This window comes from Tenrec ecaudatus, chromosome 1, assembly GCF_050624435.1.
Source record: "Tenrec ecaudatus isolate mTenEca1 chromosome 1, mTenEca1.hap1, whole genome shotgun sequence".
NCBI classification, from domain to species: Eukaryota; Metazoa; Chordata; class Mammalia; order Afrosoricida; family Tenrecidae; genus Tenrec; species Tenrec ecaudatus.
This window is the reverse complement of record NC_134530.1, coordinates 153,382,948-153,406,455: the sequence shown is the minus strand read 5'-3', so window position 1 is coordinate 153,406,455 and position 23,508 is coordinate 153,382,948. Positions and strand designations below refer to the sequence as shown.

The window sequence follows — 23,508 nt, the reverse complement described above, 5'->3', positions numbered from 1 at the left end:
TGTTCTGGAATTCACATTGTTCCAAAGCTATCCATAGCTTGTTATACTCCACACACTGGAATGTCTTGTCACGGTCAATAAAATGCAAGTAAACAACTCTCTAATAGTCAGTATATGTATTGTACATAATAAGTGTATAATGTTAGTTTATAGTATTTGTGATTAATTTAGCTACTGGAAATTTAGCTAAGTATCTCCAAATATAAGATAATTTGGCCATTATTTCTTCAGAATATTTTTCCTTTCCCTTTGAGAATTGAACTATAACTATGCTAAACTCTCTATTATTTTCTCTTAAGTTTCAGAAGCCGTGTTCCTACTTCTAATTTTTTCTCATTTTCACACTGAATAATTTCTATTGATTGATCATCAAATCCTAGTGCTACGGTTTGTGCCTGACAGCTAATTGAAAGGTTGGTGGTTCAAACTTACCCAGATAGAAAACCCTATGGAAGGAGTTCCAAATTATGTCACATGGGGTTAAGTCAAAATTGACAGTACTCAACAACAATAATCTTCAAGTTCACTAACACTTGACAGTTTCAATGGCAATAGTTATTCCAGTTTTTCCCCCTCATTTTAGATTCTATTAGTTTTCAGTTCTAGAAATTCCATATTGTTATTTTTTGACAGATTCCTTTTCTGCTAAGACTTTCACCTATCCATTCATTCCATAAATATTTTCCTTTATGTTCTGAGGAATAGTAGGAATAGAAAAATCCCTGTCAATTAATTTCAACATCTAGGTTATCTCAGGATAGAAAGGCCTCAAATTCAGTCTTCCCCTCACAACAGGCAGTAGCTGAAATACCTGTTCAATTCTTTTAGCTATAGCTGAGATACTTTAGTATCTGTCTCCTCAAGCAGAAAGATTTGCCAGAGAATTTGGCAGAATGTATGTAGAAAAATTGAGGTTTCTCTGGGCCTCACTTCTGTCTGGATTCCGTCCCTCAATTTTTAGGTGCTGTAGTGTAGGAGCCCTGGATGCACAGTGGTTACATGTTGAACTGTGATACACAAGGTCAATGATTCAAAAGCACCAGCAGCTCTGAGAGAGAAAGACCAGGTTATCTAGTCCCACAAACAGTTACAGTCTCAGAAACTCATGGGGCAGTCCTACCCTGCCCTATAGGGTTACTATGAATCAGCATCCACTCACTCATAGTGGCAGTGAGTTTGGTTTGGTTTTTGGTAGTGTAATGGGTTATGAACTGAACTGCTAACAATAAGGTCAGTAGTTAGAAACCACTAGCTGCTCCTGAAGCTGTTTGCTCCCATGAAGATTTAAACTCTTAGAAACGCAAAAGGGCAGTTCTGCCCAGTCCGATGGGGTCATTCTAAAGCAGAATTGACTAGACAGCAGCTAGTTGGGTTGGGTTTGGTGGCAATTCTGTCATCAGATTCCTCAAGCCAGTAACCATAACCAAAAATGGTATTAGGACTGTGCCTTTTAAACACTCATGCATGTAGACAAATGTACATATGATCACACATTTTAAGAAGAAATTGTTGGAGAGTAGATTGAAAAATGTTTTCTGGGTCAGCAAAACTTAATGGAATGTTTTCCCTAGTTACTAGCCCATCTATAGAAAATGAGTACGTCCCATTTTCAGTAGAAATAGCAGCAGTTTCTGGAGAAAAAATGCAGATTTTAATCAGTGAAACAAGGAAAATGGTAGTTGGTATTTTAATTTCAGGAAATTTAAGTCTACGATTTCTTTTTTATTTTTTTCAGGACCTAGAGGACTTTTCATCTAACATTGGCTAGTGTGTTTTAGAAGATTCCTGAATTTATTCAGGTATGTCTTACAGGCAATAGAGTATATTTTTATTGTGGCAAAAAGGTTTTTGTTGCTGTTGTTTCTTCTATTTTGCTTTAGACTCTATGAACATGTATTAAAATCTGCAAAATCATTTCTCTATTTTATCTGACAGATTTCAGAATGCAATTATTCACATAAATAATATTATAACTTATTCAGAAAAGAATGCCACTGTGATAACCACTAAAAAATGAGAAGAGACAATCTTGTAAAAGATATGCTATATATAGATGAAGCTAGCATCAAGTAAATGTAATGAATCATCAAGATTTTTTAGCTTGTGAATATTTAATATAAATAGTCTTGTCCTGAGGGGGGAAAAGTGGTACAGCTTCACATTTATGATATTAATAAATCAACAGAAGGGAACTCAACAGGACGGTGCATAACCCTCATTTGGTTTCCTATACCAGTAAGTAGAATGCATGTAAAATGTGTGTTAATCTAGCTGCATATGACCTTAATACAAGAAAGACAATGCCACATTACAAATTATAGTTCATTTTCTGGCTTACAAGAGATGCAGTTTGTTCACATCCAGTACCAGAATGATAGCATATTCAAATGATTTTCCTATGTTTTATTTCTTTTTAGATCGTCCCTGGGATCCGTTGTTTTCCCAGAATGTACATGGATGGAAACTTTTGCTATAAAATGAGCATGCAGAAAAGGAAAGTGGTCACTGAAATTCTAAGACATGAACAAGTCAGAAAAGCAAAAAGATTACCTATTTTACTTTTTAGTGGACGGCTCTCTATCCTAAAGTAGTCGTCTATGCTATCTATTTGATGATAGCCAAGAAAGCCCGATGGAGCAGTCCCACTCTGACATACGGAGTCTCCACGGTTATCTTGCTGTTGGCTGTCACTGTGATGGTTCTGACTCGTAGTGGCTCTATGGGCAACGCATGGCTGATGCTTCAACACCCTCACCATTGCTATGTCTCAGTCCACTGTTGTAGCCACTGCCAATCCATCTTGTTGGGGGCCTTCCTCCTTTCTGCTGCCACCCCACTTTACCAAGCATGATGTCCTTCTCCAGAGACTGGTGTCTCTCCTGACAACATGTCCAAAGTATGTGAGACAATGTGTCACCATCCTGCCTCAAAGGTGCAGTCAGACTGTACTCTCCCAAAACAGATCTGTGTGTTCTTTTGCCAGTTCACGGTGCATTAAATATCCTTGGCCACACCATAGTTCAAACACACTGATTTTTCTTCAGTCGTCCTTATTCAATGGACAACTTTCACAGGCATAGGAGGCAAATGAAAGCACCCTTGGTTTCACAACACTTTAGAGAAGTCTCGTGCAGCAGATACAGAGACGCAAACAACAAACAAAACTCACTGCCACCAAGTTGACGCCGACTTACCCAGACCTATGGGACAGGGCTAAACAGCCCCCGAGAGTTTCCAAGACTATAACACTTTAGGAGAGTAGAGAGCCCCGTCTTTCTCCAATATATAGAGACAGAAGCATAAAAAATATAGATATAAAAGCACAGAATAACAAGTAACAATAATCTAAGGCTAGGATGGATAAAGGCAAAGAGATCCTCTCCAAAAGTGTAGGTATACAGGATATACCTAAAATAGAAGACCAAGCAAAGTCATTAAGAAAACCAGCCTTTTGAGCCCCAAATCAAGCTCAATGCCATCGAGTCAGGTTGACTCATAGTGACCCCATGTAGGTTTGCAAAACTGTACCTGTTTATGGAAGTAGAAAGCCCAGTGGTTCTCCCAGAAAGCTGCTGGTGGTTTTGAACTGCTGACCATGCATATCCCAGCCCAACGTGTGATGACTACACCCCCCCCATTAATTAAAAGGTAATATTAAAAGAATGTGAAGCCAGAGGAACACTGAAGGCAATCCTAGCAATAATAAGAAACTCAACTCAACTAGTGGCGAAATTAAATCAACTACTATCATGGCATCCCAGGCAAAAACATTAGTAAGCAATCTTTACTGTCCTATACATACTATCCAGAATATATTAAAAATTATAAACTATCTAAGAAATCAACAATAACAAAACATGCTGTCCAGAGACAAAGCAATGACCAAAATCAGATTCAGCTTCTAAAACAATCACACAGAATACAAAATGACTACAATCAACATAAGGGCCCTAACCTAAAGATTGGCAATCAGAACACGCCCAGTGGTACCATAGAAAAAAAGTCTAGCAATGTACTTCTGTCAAGATTATAGTAAAGAAAACCCCATGGAACAATTCTACTCTGCAGCACAAAGGATTGCTATGTGTTAAAACTGGCTCATTAAGAAAAAAACAAAAATGATCATTGACACTCACTAGATTGGGGATGCGGGGGGCGGGTTGCACTAAACAAAAATTAGCTGCCTGTGCCACAAGAATGGGGCTAGAAAGACATCAGGCACCCACTAGACGACACCTATGGGAAAATCCAGAACTGAGCATGGTCAGACCCAAGGTCCAGGTAGGAAGTCCACCTAGGCGCCCAGACTAGGCAGCAGCATTATCTTATCACACAAGTGTATCTAAACTCAGCCAATAAGGTCGACCAATACCTCAACCACACCTCCCCAGTCAGTGGGGGTAAAAGCAGTCCACAGGCAGGCCGCCCTCTCTTTCAGGCATGCTTGGCAGGCAGAGGGTGGGAATCTCTCCCGCATGTGGGTGCACACACACATGCTTGTGCCCTTGGGCCCGAGCTCCCTCTTAGGCCTCTCTTGGCCCCTGGGATCTCCTGGTTCCGCAGTTTTTTATGCTCCTGTATGGTTTGTATGCTCCTGTTCCTGGATTCTTTCCACGTGGTTTTTTTAGTTCAGTCATAAACTCCTGTGTAGTTTCAGCGCCGTCTTGTACGCTTTCCTGAAATGGCGTGTACTTTCTGAGACTATAATACCTGAAACTTCTCTTTTCCTCATAAAGGTCATCTGTATTACAAATAAATATACATCTCCCGCGTGAATGCTTTCAGCCTTTCAGCATTGCAAAGCAAGATCCGAGGTACACCACCCCAGGAACCTAATACTAAAAGACTGAATGGAAAACATCCACCAACAAAGAGAGAATTTTATTCAAGAAATGGAACCTATAAAAGTCTAATGGAGATGTCAATCAGCTTAAAAAAGTAAATTTTCAATCAAAATATTTCTCATAGCTTAAATTCCATTGATATCAGAAAGCAAAAAATGGAGATTTTGTCAATGTTTAGGTTTTTAATCATCCCCTAGTGTTGGCACAATTAAACAACTGCTGGATGGGGTGGCGGAGCTTAATCCCCAAATCTGAATTCAAAGTACTTCCCATAGCTTAAGCTCTGGTCTGGCTGTATCACTTATTGGCATTAATTTCATCTTGGGAGAAGACCTTGACTTATAGAAAGTGACCTTGTTGTCTCAGTGGCCCTTTACATAAAACAAAAGGGGGAAATGAGGGAAACAGAACCGGGAAGAGAGTGTATATGGGCAAATTCTCTATGCTCATACAATAGAGTCGGGGAGGCCCCAGTTCTCATGGAGGGAGACCTTCACGTTCCTAGGTGATAGATGCGTTTCAGTCACATTCTCCTACCTAAAAGTTATTCCCCACAGTGTCCCCCCATAATAATGCCAGTCTTTTTAATGTGCTTGCAAACACATGGTTGCTACTATATACATTTGAAGGTCAACTGCTTGAAGGCTACTTGCCTGAAGGCTGTCTGCCATCAGAGCAATCAGACCCTACTGTCTGCCCCACTCTAAGCAGGGCCCACTCCCTTCTGATCAGGATCACAGACTGCTCCCCTGAGAAGAGCTAAGCTCAGAGAAGACCAAGGTTAGGCTGCCATCTTAACTCTATAGCCCACCCACCTTGTTATGTATGTACCTGCCTGTCACATGTATGCCTCTAGTACCTCCACTTTCTGTTGTATGTATTCCCCTAGCTCGTCCACCTCCTGTTACATGCATGCCTCCAATACAACCCCTTCCTGTTACTTAATGTGCTTGCCACCATGGCTTGCAGGCCCAAGACTATGTAAGTCGATGTAAGAATACATTTTCTCTTTCTGTGCTCAGACCTGGTTCCTGATGTCATGAAAGAGGTGAGCAACACCCCCACTTCTACCCCTTCCCTGCAAAAAAGAGTTAATAAATAAAAATACTGAGGCAGAGTGTGGGGTGCGGACATAAAGAAATTGAAGAATGCCTTAAACAGGCTCAAAAGCACTGAGAGAAAATAAAGTGACTCTGAAGATAGGTCTTCAAAGTATCCAATATGAAATGAAAGAAGAAGAGAGTGAGGGTACTGGGAGAAAGCACAGTGAAACTAAGAGGTGTGTGACAAGATTAAAACAGTGTAATTAGAACCCCAGAAAGAGAGACAAGAGAACAGAAAATAAATTTTAAAACACAGTGACCAAGATTTTTAAAAACTAAAAACATTAAATCACAGATACAAGAATCTTAAGCCTTACCCCATGCCAAAAAGGAAAACAAAATAACTTACGATTCTTCATCCAAAACAAAATAAAAAGAGATAATTTGACAAGCAAAGAAGAAAAACAATAGATATTAAATACATAGGGAAAATAATTGAAGCAGACTTCTTGTCACCAATCATGCAAATCATAAGTCAACACAGTGGTATTTTTTAAATGTTTAAAGAAAATCTGTCAATCTAGATTTTTATACCCAAAGAAACTATGTTTCAAAAGTGAAGAAAGTACTTTCAAGCAGAAGCTGAGAAAATACCTTACCAATAGCCCACCATTATTTTAAATATGTTAAAAGAAGCTCTTCAAACAAGGGTGATATGATACTACACAAAAACTTGGGCCTACATAAAGAAATAAAGACAAATAAAATAGGCTAAGTTAAAGGTAAGTTAAAAGGCATGACTTTTGTTATTTCAAATAGCTCTACATGACAACTGAACATTTAAAGTAACTAGGGTGCACCTGACCCAATCAAGGTATTTTTCAGTTGCCTCATATGCATGTGAAAGTTGGCCCTTGAATAAAGACTGAAGAACAACTGATGCATCTCAACTATGGTGCTGGTGAAGAACACTGATGTGCCTTGGACTGCCAAAAGGATAAACAAATATGCCTTGGAACGAGTAAAACCAAAATGCTTCTTAGAAGCAAGGATGGTGAGACATCATCTCATATACTCTGGACATGGTATAAGGAGAGATGAGTCCAGGGGTCCTCAAACTATGGCCTGCGGGCCACATGCGGCTGACCAAGGACATTTATGGGGCCCGCCGGGTGTTTTTGGCCCGTTTGGTTTTTTTGCTTCAAAATAAGATATGTGCAGTGTGCATAGGAATTTGTTCACAGTTTTTTTTGAAAACTATAGTCCGGCCCTCTAGTGGGTCTGAAGGACAGTGAACTGGCCCCCTGTTTTAAAAGTTTGAGGACCCCGGGACTAGTCCCTAGAGAAGGACATCATGCTTCGGAAAGTGGTGGGGCAGCAAGAGAGGAAGGCCTTCCACAAAATGGATGGACCCTGTGGCTGCAACCGTGGATCCAAACACAAGAACAATTATGAAGATGGTGCAGGACCAGGTAGTGCATCATTCTGTTGCACACAGGGCTGCTATTCGTCAGCACCAACCTGATGGCACCTCACAACAAAGACAAAGCAAAAACAGTAGTAATGCATTATGGGTTTGTAGCATTACAAAAAATGTACCTGAAAAATAGCCCAAAAGAAGTGAAAAAATAATTGAGAGTATACTGTTTCTGTTGTTGTAATATCCTGACTGCACATTTAGTGGTACATGCAGTCCCATATTACAAATTAGTTCTATTTCTAGGTGTGACTTTATGTGAAATTTGTGCATAAGTTATAATAGTTGGTATAGTTTATACCTAGCATCAGTTAGTCAAATGTCTTAGTATATAGTACAGAAGAGAATTTCAAAAAGTTCATGGAAAAATTGAATCAAGAGAGAATGGAATTTTCCCACAAATTTTCCCACAAGCTTTATAAAGCCCTGTCATATATTGTACCTAAGCTTAAAAATTACTAAAGAAACACTTCAAGCTATACTAAAACATCTTTAGCACAATAATACAGTAATAGTAAATGTTTTAATGCATGTCATAAGGTAGTGTCCATTTGTTATTAGTAATCATTGTATGTACTTCATATTTTTAATATAATAGGCTTTAAAGGAATTGGTTCATAGCTATGAGTTGTATATAAGTTGGACATTAAGAAGCCAGAATGTGCCCAGTTGCTATAAATACAGCCCTGAAGATATGCTTACATTAAAGATTACAGCCTAGAAAACCCTATGGGACAGTTCTACTCTGTCACTTATTATGTGTCAAAAATCAACTTGATGGAACCTAACAACTACAACAGTATAAAACTGACTGAAGATAGATAGAGATTAAGTGAAAATATACATTATAAATCAAAAGGCAATCACTAAAAATAGTTTACACTATTTTTTAAATGTCAGTAACCATTTGTCATTGAAACAATTTTGACTGACTGGTTCTACTTGTGTCAGAACAGAACTGTGCTCCATAGGGCTTACAACAGCTGATTTTTCACAAGTAGACCATCTCTCGTCCTAGATGCATCTGGATGGGCTTAACCCTTCAAACTTTCAGTTAGTGGCTCAGCATATTCGGAGCACCCCAGGGCTCCAAATACATCAACACTAGATAAAATGAAGAATTACAGGAGGATAAAATGAACAGAAAGGGCAAATAAAAAAGACCAACATAGTAGAATATAATATAATTATATTAATAATTACTTTGAATGTACATCATCTACATGTGCACAATAAAAATATACATAACCTAACAAGTTTGCTATCAAATAAGCTGAATTATTTTTAAAGACTTCCAATTAAAAAACAAGTGTAATGTATGAACGTGCTTGACACAATGGATGTATGTATGGATTGTGATGAGTAGTACAAGCCCCCAATAAAATGATTTTTAAAAGAAAATAAATAAAATGAAATATAATTAATCTTGAAAAATGTTAACATCACAAACAAAAACAAACAAAACCCCCTAGACTTTATTTAGTGGGATGCTACTTAAGGAAGAAAAACCCCTAAATTTACAACACTGTATGGGGTGGAATAGTATGGGGTAGACTAGGGAGATACTTTCTAACTCGTTTTAAAATGACAGCATTATCCTTTACAAAATATACATTCATAACCATATAAAGAGCATTTTAGGTCATGAACATAGATACACATTTGTTTCCATAAAATATTAGCAAATCAAATGCAGCAGGGAACATACTGCAACTAAGTGAGGCTTCATTCTGTTACTTGTAAGCTCACCATAAATTAAAGCCACCCTGGTGCCTAACAAGAAGAAGTGGAGTTTAATCTGGAAAACACAGGGTTGGTTTGATGAAAACCAACCTATTACTTTTGTCTTATCAACAGATTAAATAAATAATGTATTAGAACTTAGTAAATACCATAAAAACATTTGACAACATTCATTATCCATTCATTAAAAATGCTCAGCAAAAATATGAATAAAAGGGGATTTGTTCAAAATAAATAGGGTCTACAATGGTGCACTATTGGTTAAATGTTCCACTGCTGACCGGAAGACTGTTAGTTCAATACCACCAGCTACTCTACAGGAGAAAAATTATGCTATTTGCTCCTGTACAGCTTTACAAAGCCTTAAAGCCCTATAAAGGGTCACTATGAGTCTAACTTGTCTTGATGAGAGCAGGGGTTTTTTTTTGTTGCTGTTGTTTTGTGCTTTTAAGATTATATTTAAATTTTTAAAGAGCTCTTACAAATAATTTAGACCAGCAAATCATTTAATCTATATATATACACACATATAAATGCAAAGAATATAAACAAGCTATTAATCAGTAAACAAAAGAGAAATAATTTATAACTTCTTTCTTCAGTTGCTCTTTCCTACTCTACAACTCTAACCCTTTATTCATAAGAGGAATGAAAAGGGACTTATCACACCCACTTCTCATGACACATAGAACATACATGTGTATTTACTGTAATAATTTAGAGTAGTGGTTCTCAACCTTCCTCATGCTGCGACACTTTAATACAGTTTCTCATGTGGTGGTGACCCTCTGAACCCTTTCATAACTGTAATTTTGCTATTGTTATGAATTAGGTGATCCCTGTGAATCGGATGACACAGGTTGAGAACCGTTGATTTAGAGGTTGTTTTTTAATTTATAGCAATAAATTACATTTAATCTCTAGAGGATCAGTTACAATAATTATTTTTGGTCTTATATAATTATATTAATAATTCTTTCAGACTAATCCCTTAACTTTGTCTTACAAGTTTCTAGTTTCCTTTTGTTTGAACCACACAATCAATTGCAACAACAAATTATAACTTTTTCATAGTCTAAGACAGAAGTGTCTAATAAAGTTTCAGGAAGACAAACAAAAATTGCTTTGTGAAATATAAAAGAAACTATTGGTGACATAGTGGGTTATGCACTGGGCTGCTAACTACAAGGTCAGAGGTTCAAATCCATCAGCCGCTCTGCAGGAGAAAGACGGCTTTCTACAACAGTTATAGTCTTAGAAACCCACAGGGGAAGTTCTAAACTGCCCTATAGGGTAGCCGAATCGGAATTGATGTTCTAATACTTCATAGTGGAATTCAGCTCACAAATATGTATTACGGAAACTCAAGTTATATCCATAACGTGGTGCTGGAGAAGGGGTCCCATAACAAAGGAGACATGGTGTAAACAAAGCTAAGTTGGGAGATGGAAAAGTTTATGCGTATTGAGATTCTCAAAATGAAAACAATCACCACTCTTACCTGAAATATCCAGTTCTTTCTGCAATACTCTAGATCAGTTGATAATGAATCAATTTAGAAAACAATATTCTACTATGAAAATTTGTCATTGTTAAATTCCTTTCTTTATCCTCCCCTCCATAAAATGATGTTAGTTGATTTTGCTCACCTCCTCTTCTGAAAGGTAATATGCTGCAAGCAGGCCTCCAATAAATCGAATGTTGACTTCAAACACAGATACTTCAGAATTCTGTGAAAACAGATACATAGTGCTTTATATTTTCCATCTTTCATTTGTTTCTTCTAAAATCCTTATTGAAAAGTTTTTTTGTTTTTTCTCCCCACTTTCTGCACCTTTTTACTTCATCCAGTGCAATCTCACCAACTATTTGTCAACAATCCTGCAATTCTTCTATTACTGTCACCAAAATTTCTTAGTTGTCAAAAATTAATGGATCATTCTCAAATAGCTTGCAATGTAATATGATTTTATCTAGATATTTTACCCTGTTGACTATTTCTTGAAGTCTGAAATACTATTCTCCCTACTGGTTCCTTTGCTTCTCTTCTAGTAACTACTGTATATTTTCCATTTTTACTTCTATCTCTACCTCCTGAATTAAATTTTCTCACGTATACATAAATAACCTAATAAATATTAAAGAGGTTCCACACAGCCTTACGGGGGGGGGGAAATTACATAAAACTATCTAAAAAGCAACACAAAAAGAATGAAGTGAATCAAAACGGTTTACATGAAAGTTGACAGTATTAGAAATGAGAAACAAAGGCTTAAGATACATAAACACAAGAAACAAAAAGGCTGCAGTAATTGCCGTGAATGAAAATGGACGAAATGCTTTAACCAAAAAAAGCAGACTGTGGTAAAATGGAGTAACAAAATATAATCCAATGATGTCAAAGGCATATATAGGCTCGTGATGGCAAATTTTGGATGTGTCAATTTGGTTAGGTTGATACCTAGTGGTTTGGCAAAACACTAATCTAGTTGATGTTCCATAATACTACCTAATGTGATCATGTTCCATCATGTAATCTACTGAAACAAATCCATCAATAAGTAGAACTGGGTGTTTCCTTAATGTGCTTTCTACCTCTAGACCAGGTGGGCACACTGGCTTGAGAGCCATATGCAGCTCTTTCAGTAAGTACATGTAGCTCTGAAGTAAAACTGAAACATTTTAAAGGATATTGGTCAGACCGTGGTGATTTCATCTTTCTGTAAAAATATTTTTATGGATCTCAAATAATTTTTTTAATTGCTGTAAGGAACTGGATTGGCTCCTCTGTCTCAAAGTTTGCCAAACTCTGCTCTTGACTATAGCTAACTTATATTAAGTAGCAGAATTCTCTCTTTCTCCACTCTGCACCCTATCACCTGCCTGGTTTCTGTTGAGATACAAGATACACGTCTGTAGAAGTCTCTAGCTGCTACCTCACCTATGGATTGTGGATCTGCCAGCTTTCTCAATTGTGCGAGCCAATTCTATGACGTAAATCAAGCTCTTTCTCACTCCTCAACCCTCTGTGTATGATGATATAATAAGTAATAGCATAATGTGGGCTTGAGTTACATAGGTACACAGTAGTCTTATCTGTGGGGATCCATTCTAAGACCCCTAGCAGATGCTTGAAACTGTGGATAGCACTCAATCTTACACATTCAGTATTTTTTCCTATACAAGCACCTGGCTCCCGTGTGTCTCAAGTGGGCAGCATTAACCGGTCAAACTTCAGCAGGGACTGGTGCAGCTGCTCATCTGAATGTCTTTTGCAGGTTGGTACCCAGCAGAGGAAAAGGAAACCAGCTCCAAGATGAAGCGAGATGGCACAAGACTGCTTCACACTGGTCAGAATGCTGCCCAAATGAAATATTTTGGGACTATAGTTATTTCTCCATAGAACACTAAGACAGGTTGATAATGAAAAATATTTGGTGCAAAATAACAGTCAAAAAAGAGATGTGATGATGATTTTAATATCAGGAAAATAGGCTTTAAGTCAAAATCTTAATAAGAGATAAAGAAGGTCATTATACAGAGAACTCCTGTCTCATCTCCATATAATGATAAAAGGGCTAACTCATTAAAAAGTTTGTGGGAAAATTCCATATCTTCTCATAAATTTTTTCCATAAACTTTTGGAAACTACCTCATTTTGTTGATATCAATACTACCCACAAATTCTGCACAATCCCCACCAAAATCCCAAGAGCTTTTTATAGAAATAAAAATGTTAATCCTGCTGGAGCCAAAGTGGGTGAACAAGTAAATGTGGTGAAGAAAGCTGATGGTGCCCGGCTATCAAAAGAGATAGTGACTGGGGTCTTAAAGGCTCAGAGATAAACAAGTGGCCATCTAGCTCAGAAGCAACAAAGTCCACATGGAAGAACACACCAGCCTGTGTGATCGAGTGGTCCCAAAGGGATCAGTTACCAGGCATCAAAGAACAAAAAGTCATTATCATTGACTGCACACCTCCATGATAGGATCGCTGAAGACAAATGGGTGCATAAGCAAATGTGGTGAAGAAAGCTGATAGTGCCCGGCTATCAAAAGAGATAGTGTCTGGGGTCTTAAAGGCTTGAAGGTGAACAAGCGGCCATCAAGCTCAGAAGCAAATAAGCCCACATGGAAGAAGCACACCGGCCAGTGCGATCACGAGGTGCCAAGGGACCAGGTATAAGGCATCATGCAAAAAAAAAAAAGATATAAGTGTGTGTATGTATGTGTATATGTATATATGTATGTGTATATATGTATATATATATATATATCATATTAAATGAAGGGGGAAATGCAGAGTGGAGACCCAAGGCCCAAGTGTCGACCAATGGAGATCCCCTCATAGAGGGGTTTAGGAGAGGAGATGGGTTAATTAGGGTGTGAGGTAGTATCGATGAAGAACACAGCTTTCCCCCAGATCCTGGATGCTTCCTCCCCCCAACTACCATGATCCGAATTCTACCTTGCAGGGCTGGATAGGACAGAGGCTGTACACTGGTGCATATGAGGGTTGGAGGTACAGGGAATTCAGGGTGGATGATACCTTCAGGACCAAGGGTGTGAGGGACGATGCTGGGAGAGTGGAGGGTGAGTGGGTTGGAAAGGGGGAACTGATTACAAGGATCCACATGTGACCTCTTCCCTGGGAGAGGGACAACAGAGAAGGGGGGAAGGGAGACTCCGGATAGGGCAAGATATGACAAAATAACGATGTATAAATTACCAAGGGCATATGAGGGAGGGGGAAGTGGGGAGGGAGGGGGGAAAAAAAGAGGACCTGATGCAAGGGGCTTAAGTGGAGAGCAAATGCCTTGAGAATGATTGGGGCAGGGAATGTATGGATGTGCTTTATACAACTGATGTATGTATATGTATGGATTGTGGTAAGAGTTGTATGAGTCCCTAAGAAAATGTAAAAGAAGAAAAGAGAAAAAAATGATTGGGGCAAAGACTGTGCAGGTGTGCTTTGTACAATTGATGTATGTATATGTATGAACTGTGAAAAGAATTGTATGAGCCCCAATAAATTGTTAAAATAAAAATAAATAAATAAATAAATAAAGGTTTTTAAAAAAAAATGTTAATCCTAAACCAGTATGGAACTGCAAAGGATCTCAACTAGCCAAAGTATTCTGAAACAGTAAAAAAAATAAAAAGGCAGGGGGTGGGGAGAGGGGGGAGACGATGACAAAGACAATGAATATTCATACTTCCTGATCTTTAAAGATATACTCTAAAGTTACAGTAACCGAAATATGGTGTAGAATGCTATACACCCAAACCATTAAATAGAATTGAAAGTCCACAAATAAATCTATGGTTTGTTTTTGACAGAGGATAACCCCAATCCATGGGGAAAGGAGAGTCTCTAATAAATGTAGCAGGGAAAACTGGCTTTTCACATGAACCTGGAGCCATTCCTCACACCGCTTAGAAGAATGAACTCAAAGGGACAACATGTCAGAACTAAACCTGTAAAACTCTTAAAGGAAACATTCTGGTTGTGATTTAGGATCTAGTTTATAACAATGTATTCTTAGACCTGATTCTGAAAACATGAGCAACGGCAACAACAAAAAAAGTAGATAAATATGCCCCTATTACAATAATAACCTTTTGTTCATCAAAGCACTCTCAACAAAGTGAAGGGTTCAGACAGGATCCTATTTAAAAAAAAAAAAAGAATTCTGCTCATCAAAACACTTTTAACAACGTGGAGGGACATCTCTACACAGTAGAAAAAGCAGTATTTGGAAAACCTATCTGATAAGGGCTTATTATCTAGAAAATATGAAAACTAAAAATTCACAAGGTACAACCAAATCAAAAAATAAGAAAAGGACTTGAATAGACATTTCAACACAGAATAAGTACAAATGGCCATAAAGCACATGAAAATGTGTTTGACACCATTAGTCATTAGAGAAATAAAAATGAAAATTTTAGTATTTCAACCCACTAAGATGGCATAATACAAAAAATAGGAAACAACAAATGTTAGCAGTGATGTAGGGAAATGAAATCCTTATCTATAGATGATAATATTGTAAATGGTACAGCCACTGTGGAAAAGTTTGGTGGTTCCTCCAAAAGTTAAGCATAAAATTAGCAATATGATCCAGAAATTCCACTTCCAGGTATTTATAGAAAAGAAAGCTGAAACAGAAACACATACTTCTACTTCAGTGTCCATGGCAAAACTACTCACAATAGCCCAAAGGTGGAACCAACCTAATTATCCATACACAGATGAGTGGGTGAATGCATAAACTGCAGCACATGCCCAAATCACTGCCTTTGAGTCAGTTCTGACTTACAGAAACACTATGAGACAGAGGAGAACTACTCTATGGGTTTTTTAAGGTATATGTATTTATGAACGCAGACTGCCTCATCTTTCTCCTAAAGAGTCACTCATGAGTTCGAACTGCTGACATTTGGGCTAAGAAGACAAACACCAACATTTTGTAGGTCGGTCAATGGTAGTAGTACATACAAGCATTAAAAAAAGAGAAAGAAATGAAGTTCCGATACAGCTTATAATGTAGATGAACCTTGAAAGCCTTATGCTGAGTGAAATAAGTCATATCCCAGAGGTCCACTATTATATGATCCCTCTTACATGAATTATCGAAAAGAGGCCAATGTAAAAGACCCAGATTCATTATCAGTGACCGTGGTGGGTAAAGGGAGTTTTTGATGAGGAGACACTAAGCTTCTGTTAAAAGTTGTTGGAAAAATTGGGAATAGCTTGCAGAGATGGCTGCAAAATACACAAATGTACCTAAAATGTTTATAAGAAAATACTGTTATACATGATGAGAGGTCAAAACGTACTGCTACAACAATCATAGAAACCATCATTAAATATTCAAATGCTGAAGCTATTGTTTATCAACATATCCTGCATCTAGGTATATGTGATACCAAAGGTAATGTTTTTCTACCTAAGTCCAATCCTAAAAATTCTGTGCTATGCAGTTCAAATCATGTCAATTTGGGCATCCTTGAGGGACTCAAATCATGTTTCTTCGAAATGTACTTTGAACCACAGGTAAAACAAAAAGCTGAAGGGGCAAGATCAGATTCTGACCATACGGCAGAGGGGTAAGGTTTGTCGGCAAATATTCTCTTAGCACAGCCCTCGTTACCCTCAAATAGTGATGCAAAAAACTTCATGGTACAACGTTCTGGCCTTTTTCCAACTAAGCCAGTTTTCTATTTTCTTGAGACTTTGTCACCAGGGCTGCTTCTCTTGGCTTAATAGTGCCATTAGAAAAATATATTCCTGACACAAAAGGTGCCCAAATCCAAAATTTGGGGATCTTTAATCTTAAAAGGAAAAAAAAAATCTAAGCAAATTAGGAGAAATATTTTTCAAGCTGATAAAACAGAGTAACACAAATCTGTACAACATAGCAAAATTTTCTGTTATCACCATTGCTATTTCAATGATTCTAACATTGTCTGATGGCAAACTGAAGCAAGGAGGAAAATGAGAAATGGAAAAGAAGAAATTTTTAAAATGTCATTTCCATATAGAATGATTACATAGTTGTCAAAGCTTGAAAGAATAAAGAGGTGAGTATTGCCAAGAGAATTTCCTTATAAAAGAGTTCAAATATCAAACCTCAGGTACAGATATCAGGTTTCTTATAAACATAACTTAGAGATAGTTTAGTATTAAAATAAGATTTCAAAAGTCAACTGAAAAGACTATAGACCTAATATATTAATGAAATATATCACTAATGTGGCATTTATAGATAAAGGGGAAATACATGATGCTAGGATTGATTGATAATTTCATACTGCATACAAAAAGCATTTTCTAATGGGCTAAAGAACTAAATGTAAAGGCAAAACTTTGAAATGTTTTTTAAATGTTTGAATGTTTTTTAAAATAAAACACAGGAGAATAATTTCAAGACTTTGAAGTGGATATTTCATTATAAGATTTTTTTAAATCACAATCTATAAAGGCTACATAGCTTTAAAAAAAGAGAGAAAACTAAGATGCTACACTTCACAGCCTCCCTTTAAATTTAAATGGGCTCACATGAGTAATGTCTACTCAACACTAACAGCACAGAAATGAAATGAAAAATTTCCAGAAAATATTTTTAAGGAACAGTGACATATCCTTCCTCTGTCCTTTCTTTTTTTCAACCAATTAGAATCTGGATAAAATAATTGGATCTTAAGGAAGCACCTTGTACATGAGTGCAAAGCTACGTGGTGAAGCTGGAAGAACAACACAACAAAAATTCCTAGGTCCTTGACAGTCAAAGAGCAGTTCTGAACAGTTTATCTCTGCACATTAATTGCATAAAAAGAAATAAGTAAGCTATTTTATATTCGTTGGGAGAATGATCTGTGAGAGCCTTGTCCCTCCCACCCAAAGCACCTATCGCAAGCCTCGCACACAGTGCACTGCTTTGAAAAGCAGAAGCTGGAAACTGAGTTCTCTCTGTTTCTTCTCCAAACAGGGAGCCTCTCTCCCCATACTGGAAAACAGTACATTTCTCTAGTACATTCATGCATAAGTGCAATTTAGCATTTGGTCAATCCTGTTTCTGTATCTGTTCCCAACAAGGAAGAATTGATCTTCTCACCTGCAGCCCGAGAGGGATGCTCACAGAATACCAACTCTGCGTTGCTGCAGAGGTTCACGGGGAATGGGTTCAGCGCTCACTATTGAAGCTGACCTTTGTAATACAGCTTAAATTCTAAGCACTAGTTTTGTGGAAATCTTCGGTTTTAGACATTACATTGGGTAAATTGGCTGCACAAGATTTCTTTAAGGACAAAAATCTACTTTAAGGCCTAAGGGAGCTCTAACCCAAGCCATGGTATTTCAATTGCTTCATATGCATGTGAAAGATGGGCAATGAGTAAGGAAGACCCAAGGAGAATTGTTGCATTTGAACTGTGGTGTGGGCAAAGAACATTGAAAATACCATGGACTGCCAAAAGAACACAAATCTGGCTCAGAAGAAACCCAGCCAGAATCTTCCTTAGACGAGACTTCATCTCACATACTTTGAACATGTTATCAGAAGTCCCTAGAAAAGGGCATCATGCTTGGTTAAGTGAACAGACCTGATGAGATGGCCTGACACAATGGCTTCAACAGTGGACCCAAAAACAACAACTGTGAGGATGGTGCAGGCTGGGGAGTAGTTGATTCTGGTGTACATAGGGTCGCTGTAAGTCAGAACCAAGCTAACCACAACAGTTGATGAGGGGCCTAACTCCACTTTGGGGTCTTTATACAGATTCCGTCTCCACTGAATTCTTTCAGACCGTTAACGTGAACCGGTTTGCTCTTAGACAGAACTGTGTTTGAAAGTGGAAGACTACCACTCATTTAGCCAGCACAGCGAAGGGCAGGCGGCCGAGCCCTTATGAACTTGTCTGGGTGGGTCCTTGAGAGAATTGGGGTACTAAGGTGAGAAGAGGGACCTTGGTGGTGCCCTGGGTTACACACTGGGCTGCTGACGGAAAGATCAGCAGTTTTAACTCACCAGCCAATCAGAGGGAGGAAGGTGAGGTTTTCTGCTGCCATAAAGATTTACAACCCTGAAAAGACACAGGGCAGTTCCACTGTCCCATCAGTCACTATGAACAGGAGTTGAGTGCATGGCAACAGTCCATGTAGTCATGAGTCATACAGCGGACTGCCTTGGTTGGAGGACTCTGATTTAATATTAGAAATTTTTCTATCCTTCATCCAGATAAACAAACTCTCTTTGTCTCATTTAAGCATGAGTCAATGTCTATGAATTATATTTGAATTTGGGGTCTCTTTCCCCCCTATAATAACTTGCCCTATCTCTTTACTAAGTAGGTGAAGTGTTATTCCTGCATAGAATTCATGACTTTTTAAGTGATCTTGAACCTTGGGATGACATCGGTGGAACAGTGGTTAAGTTCCCGGGTGCTAACCAAAAGGTCAGCAGTTCAGATTCACAAGTTGTTCTGCAGAAGAATGCTGTGCAAGTCTAATTCCATAAATATTTCAGCCTTGGAAAGCCTCCTGGGCAGTTCTAACCTCCTATGGGGTTGCGCTAGGACAGTATTTCAAAGTGGATGGTATCACCCCATGGCAGATGTTGGACCCATCCAAGGGTCCTGCAAAGGCAGATACCTATACTTTCTCCTGGATTATGGACTACAGTATAAAAGTTTTTAGCTATCCAGGAGACAGTAAATAATTTGCCCCCATACCCCCAAAAAAGGGGGACAGCAGACCAAATAATTTTGGGAACCTATATTCTAAAGTGTTTTATGATCAGAATTCCTTAGGAAATATGAGTAGGGTTCAGGTATATAGAGATTACAAGTGAGCAGTCCAGAAATCCTGCTGTTCACTCCTTTGCTTGCACAACTGGTTCCCAGAGGGAATGCCTGTGTCAGGCCCCTGAAAAACTGATTTTACAAAAAGCTTCTCTATGCCAAGCCCAAGATAACTGCAGATTAAAAAAATACGATATTTTAAAATGTTAGGTTTTCTCAAGTACAGTACTTAGAGTCTCATAACAATCATGTGACTGATTACACAAACCTTAGAAATATCAGTCATTCAGAAAAATTATTTATTAGTTCCTTTCTGTGATTTCTCCTCTCTTCCTGTAGACATCAAAAGATGTTCCTTCTGTACACGGCCCCATTGAAACTGTTCCTCAATAAACTTCCCCATTTATGATTTTACAGAGTGCTGGAGCTTTTATTCTATGACAATTTACAATGAATATAGAACTTTCCAAAGTTGCATGTAGAATGTAGCTTTTCCTGGCCTTCAAATCCAAAGAGTCTCACTTAAGAACTACTGGTATTCCAAAATGCTAGATTGATGTGGTGCAGGACAAAGCATTCAAGAGTTTAACCTTTGTCTCTGCTTCTGGAATATAATTTGGAATTTCTCAAGCATTCTAAATGTCTTTGTTTTTTCTAATACAGCCAGGTAACACTTATACATATGCAAATCTGAATTTTTTTAGGAGCTCTAAATTTATCTCCTGACAACAAACCTCAGGAAGGGACAGAGGTGTAACACAATCAATCAGACATATTCATTGGGTCATGTATATGCATTAAGGCCCCAGTGATTATAAGAAACTCTGGTAAAAGTTTCCTTCTGGAGCTTTCTGGATTGCTGAAAACATCCATACCAAAGAGAAATAGCTCATTCCTGATCTCTTCATGAGGACAAGTAATGAGTAAGGTCACATCTTAAGAACAAGTTGTTCTTAAATTAGGGTTACATGTAACTGCCAACTCAAAATCCATTCACATTCCTCGAGTTTATACATGCCCCTGGTCCACTTTAGAGACATTAGTATCATTTTATTGGTAAACACTATAAATTTAAGTGAAGTGTCAGCTAAGACCACACAGAAGAAACACGATAAAAGTTTAACTATTTATAGACAATAATCTCCATGAATTTTGTGAGCTGTCACAGAGAATTAATAAGCCCCCCAAGGGACAATGAGCCAGCAGGTGCTGGCAGAACAGAATCCTAACTTGTATAGACCCAGCTATTAGTGGCTAATGGTCAAGGAAAGGGTATACAGGTAGTCAATTAAGAAAGATAGCATCCTTCTATCTGTGACCTAACCCTTATGGAATTGAAAAAGATGCCAGTTGTTCTGAAGTACAGAGTTATGTAAGCATCCTGAACCAATACCTGGAACAAGTACCAGGTAGTCCGGAATGTTTCTACCTGTCTCAGGGTGACCAGGAATAGGCTGACCTAACTCTAGGTGATTAGGTTAAGAAAGGAAGTGATACAGACAGGAATAAAAATAAGAATCATGAAGATGTGGGAAAGGTGAAGCTTTGGGTTCCAGTTGTAAGTATGAATTGGATTCATGATGACCTTTACCAAGCAGTTAGTAATGGAGATGGGATGTGCTTACCTTGCCTACTGAGAAGTACAGTCGGAACAGATGGGCATAGGCCTAATTACAAAGGGTTCACCAAAACCGCAGCAAATGATTACAAAACATTTTACCCTTATTAATAATACATTTTGTGGTTTGTTAATATTTCTAGATAATTTATATACTACACTGCCTCAAATGTTCATGGTAAATGGAAGATAGGGAAAAAAACTATTTTAAGTAAAAATTATTGATCATCCTAAAAGAAGTAAAGGACCTTAGTATCAGAGTTTCCTTAATTTGAAAGTATAATGTTCTAAAACAACTATGATCAGACAGTCTTTTCATAGTCACTCTAAAAGTTGATCGATTATATACTTACCACACTGAAATCAAGGTTGTCTTCAATCCATTTTTGCCCATCTCGGAATTCATCATGAAGGCCCATGATATAAAGAGTGTCCAAAGCATCTACTATAGTAGCACCCAGTTGGGAGCTTCCTATATTTGCAAGAGGAAAAATGGTATTACAAGGGTGCCTTTTATATAAGGTTTATTTTAATGATATATGTGCAAATATAATGATATATACATAAATAAGGACCAAAATAACATCTAATATAATCTCTAATACAGTTCACATAAACGATAATATACATCATTTAACATGCTTTCCTAAAGATGTCATATTGAGAATTAATGGAAGCTGAAAAGACCCTCATGCTATTCTTTCTGATACCTAGACTCCATCTGATTTCTTCACCACATTTTGCTATAGCACTCATTTTCAGTGATCTCTTCATGAGGGCAAATATTAAATAGAGTCATGTCATAAGAACTATTTTTATATTGGGACTAAAATTAAGTGCAAGCTCAAAATCCATTCATATACCTATGTTTTATATATGTCCCTGGTCCACTTTAGAAACATCATCTTATTGGAAAAGATTAGAAATCTAAGTGAGGTGTCAATAAGTCCAAATGCAATAAGCATACCTGCCTATGTGATGCAAGAATAAGAATGAAGGAAATAGATCGTGGTGATAATCACACGTTTAAACCATTGAATTGCTTGATATGTAAATTACATGTCAATAAAACTTTTTGTTAAATTTTAAGATTCAAGAAACAATATTGATATTTCAAAGTCTGAGTATAGATATTTCATGTTTTATATGTTACAATATATCATTTTGTGTGGTGCTGTTATCTTTACTGTTGTCTTTCCTAAGGAGAATAAAATAAAGTTTACAGAGGCAAACAGTAATAATAAAATTAAAAGAAGTGAAAGGAAAGTAAAAAGGGCATAAACTGTCAGCTGATGCTTTCTTTAGAAGAGTTAATGAGTCAGGACATTCCTCAAATGAACAAGAGTACCCTAGATCAGAACATTCATGTTGGTTAAGATAATATAATAGTAATATCATGGTCATTTCATCAGTAAGTCAGGTGAATGATTTACCTTTTCCAAAGAGAAAACTAATAATTTCATTGCTTGGGAGAAAAAGGGTCATGATGATATGGAATACTATTTAATGGTTATTTTTTACATACTGTTACGTGCATAGGACTATTTACTTATTTATTTAAATCAATCACATCTTCATAAGACAAACTCCACTTGGTCATGAAGTATTATTCTTTTAATATACTGCTGAGTTAGAGTTACCAAAACTTTGGCTGAATTCCTGGGTAGTACAAATGGGTAAGGCAAGGGCTTTCAAAGAAAGACCTTATGATTTGCTTTTGAAAACTGAGCAATTAAAAACCCTATGAAGCACCGTTCTACTTAGAACCACATGGGCTTGTCATGTGTTGGAATTGGCATGATGGCAAATGAAAATGGAAAGATTGGGTTATGAAGATTTATATCTCTGTTCATGAAGGATAACCTAGGTTTTTATGTTATCTTTGACTGACTTGGAAGAAAACATAACAATTCTATCTAAATATGCAAACATTTAACAAGAGCACTTCAAAAATTATGAAAAACCGGATAGAACTAAAAGGAGAGACAAATTCGAAATTTGATTGGTGTTTTTAAGAGCCCTTACTCATTAATTGGTAGAACCACTAAACTAAAAATCAGTAAAGTTAGAGAAAGCCTGAACAGCCTCATAAACTCCTATTTGATAAAATATTCTACTTAATTCAAGTAGAATACACATTCTTTCCAAGCACAAATATAACAATCACCAAAACAGACAAGAGGATGGGTCACAAAACAAACCTCTTAATAGAACCAATTTAATAGAACTGGGATCCATTTTTAAAATGTAGTTCATTCTTCATATAGCGTGCATGCTCTGACCATAAAGCAACCCAATTAGAAATCACCAACAGAAAGATAAAGAGAAAATCGCAAAAACATTTGGAAACCAAGCAAGACACACATCGCAAATTAGATAACATAATGAAATGAATGCAATGGAAATATAACACATTGAAATATTTGGGCTATAGCTAAAACAACACTCAGAAATGCATAGTGCTAAATGTTTAGATGG

General features: G+C 37.4%; 1 protein-coding gene across 2 annotated transcripts in view; it reads right to left on the bottom strand.

Annotated features, from left to right (window-relative positions):
• Positions 1–23,508, bottom strand: part of MAN1A2 (mannosidase alpha class 1A member 2) — a 170,558-nt gene that overhangs the window by 83,822 nt on the left and 63,228 nt on the right. For both annotated transcript variants that reach the window (XM_075559997.1, XM_075560000.1), the window contains 2 exons: positions 21,384–21,502; positions 10,757–10,837 (listed from right to left, as the gene is read on the bottom strand). In XM_075559997.1, coding sequence (XP_075416112.1) covers positions 10,757–10,837; positions 21,384–21,502 — 200 coding nt within the window. The remainder of the gene's footprint in view (positions 1–10,756; positions 10,838–21,383; positions 21,503–23,508) is intronic.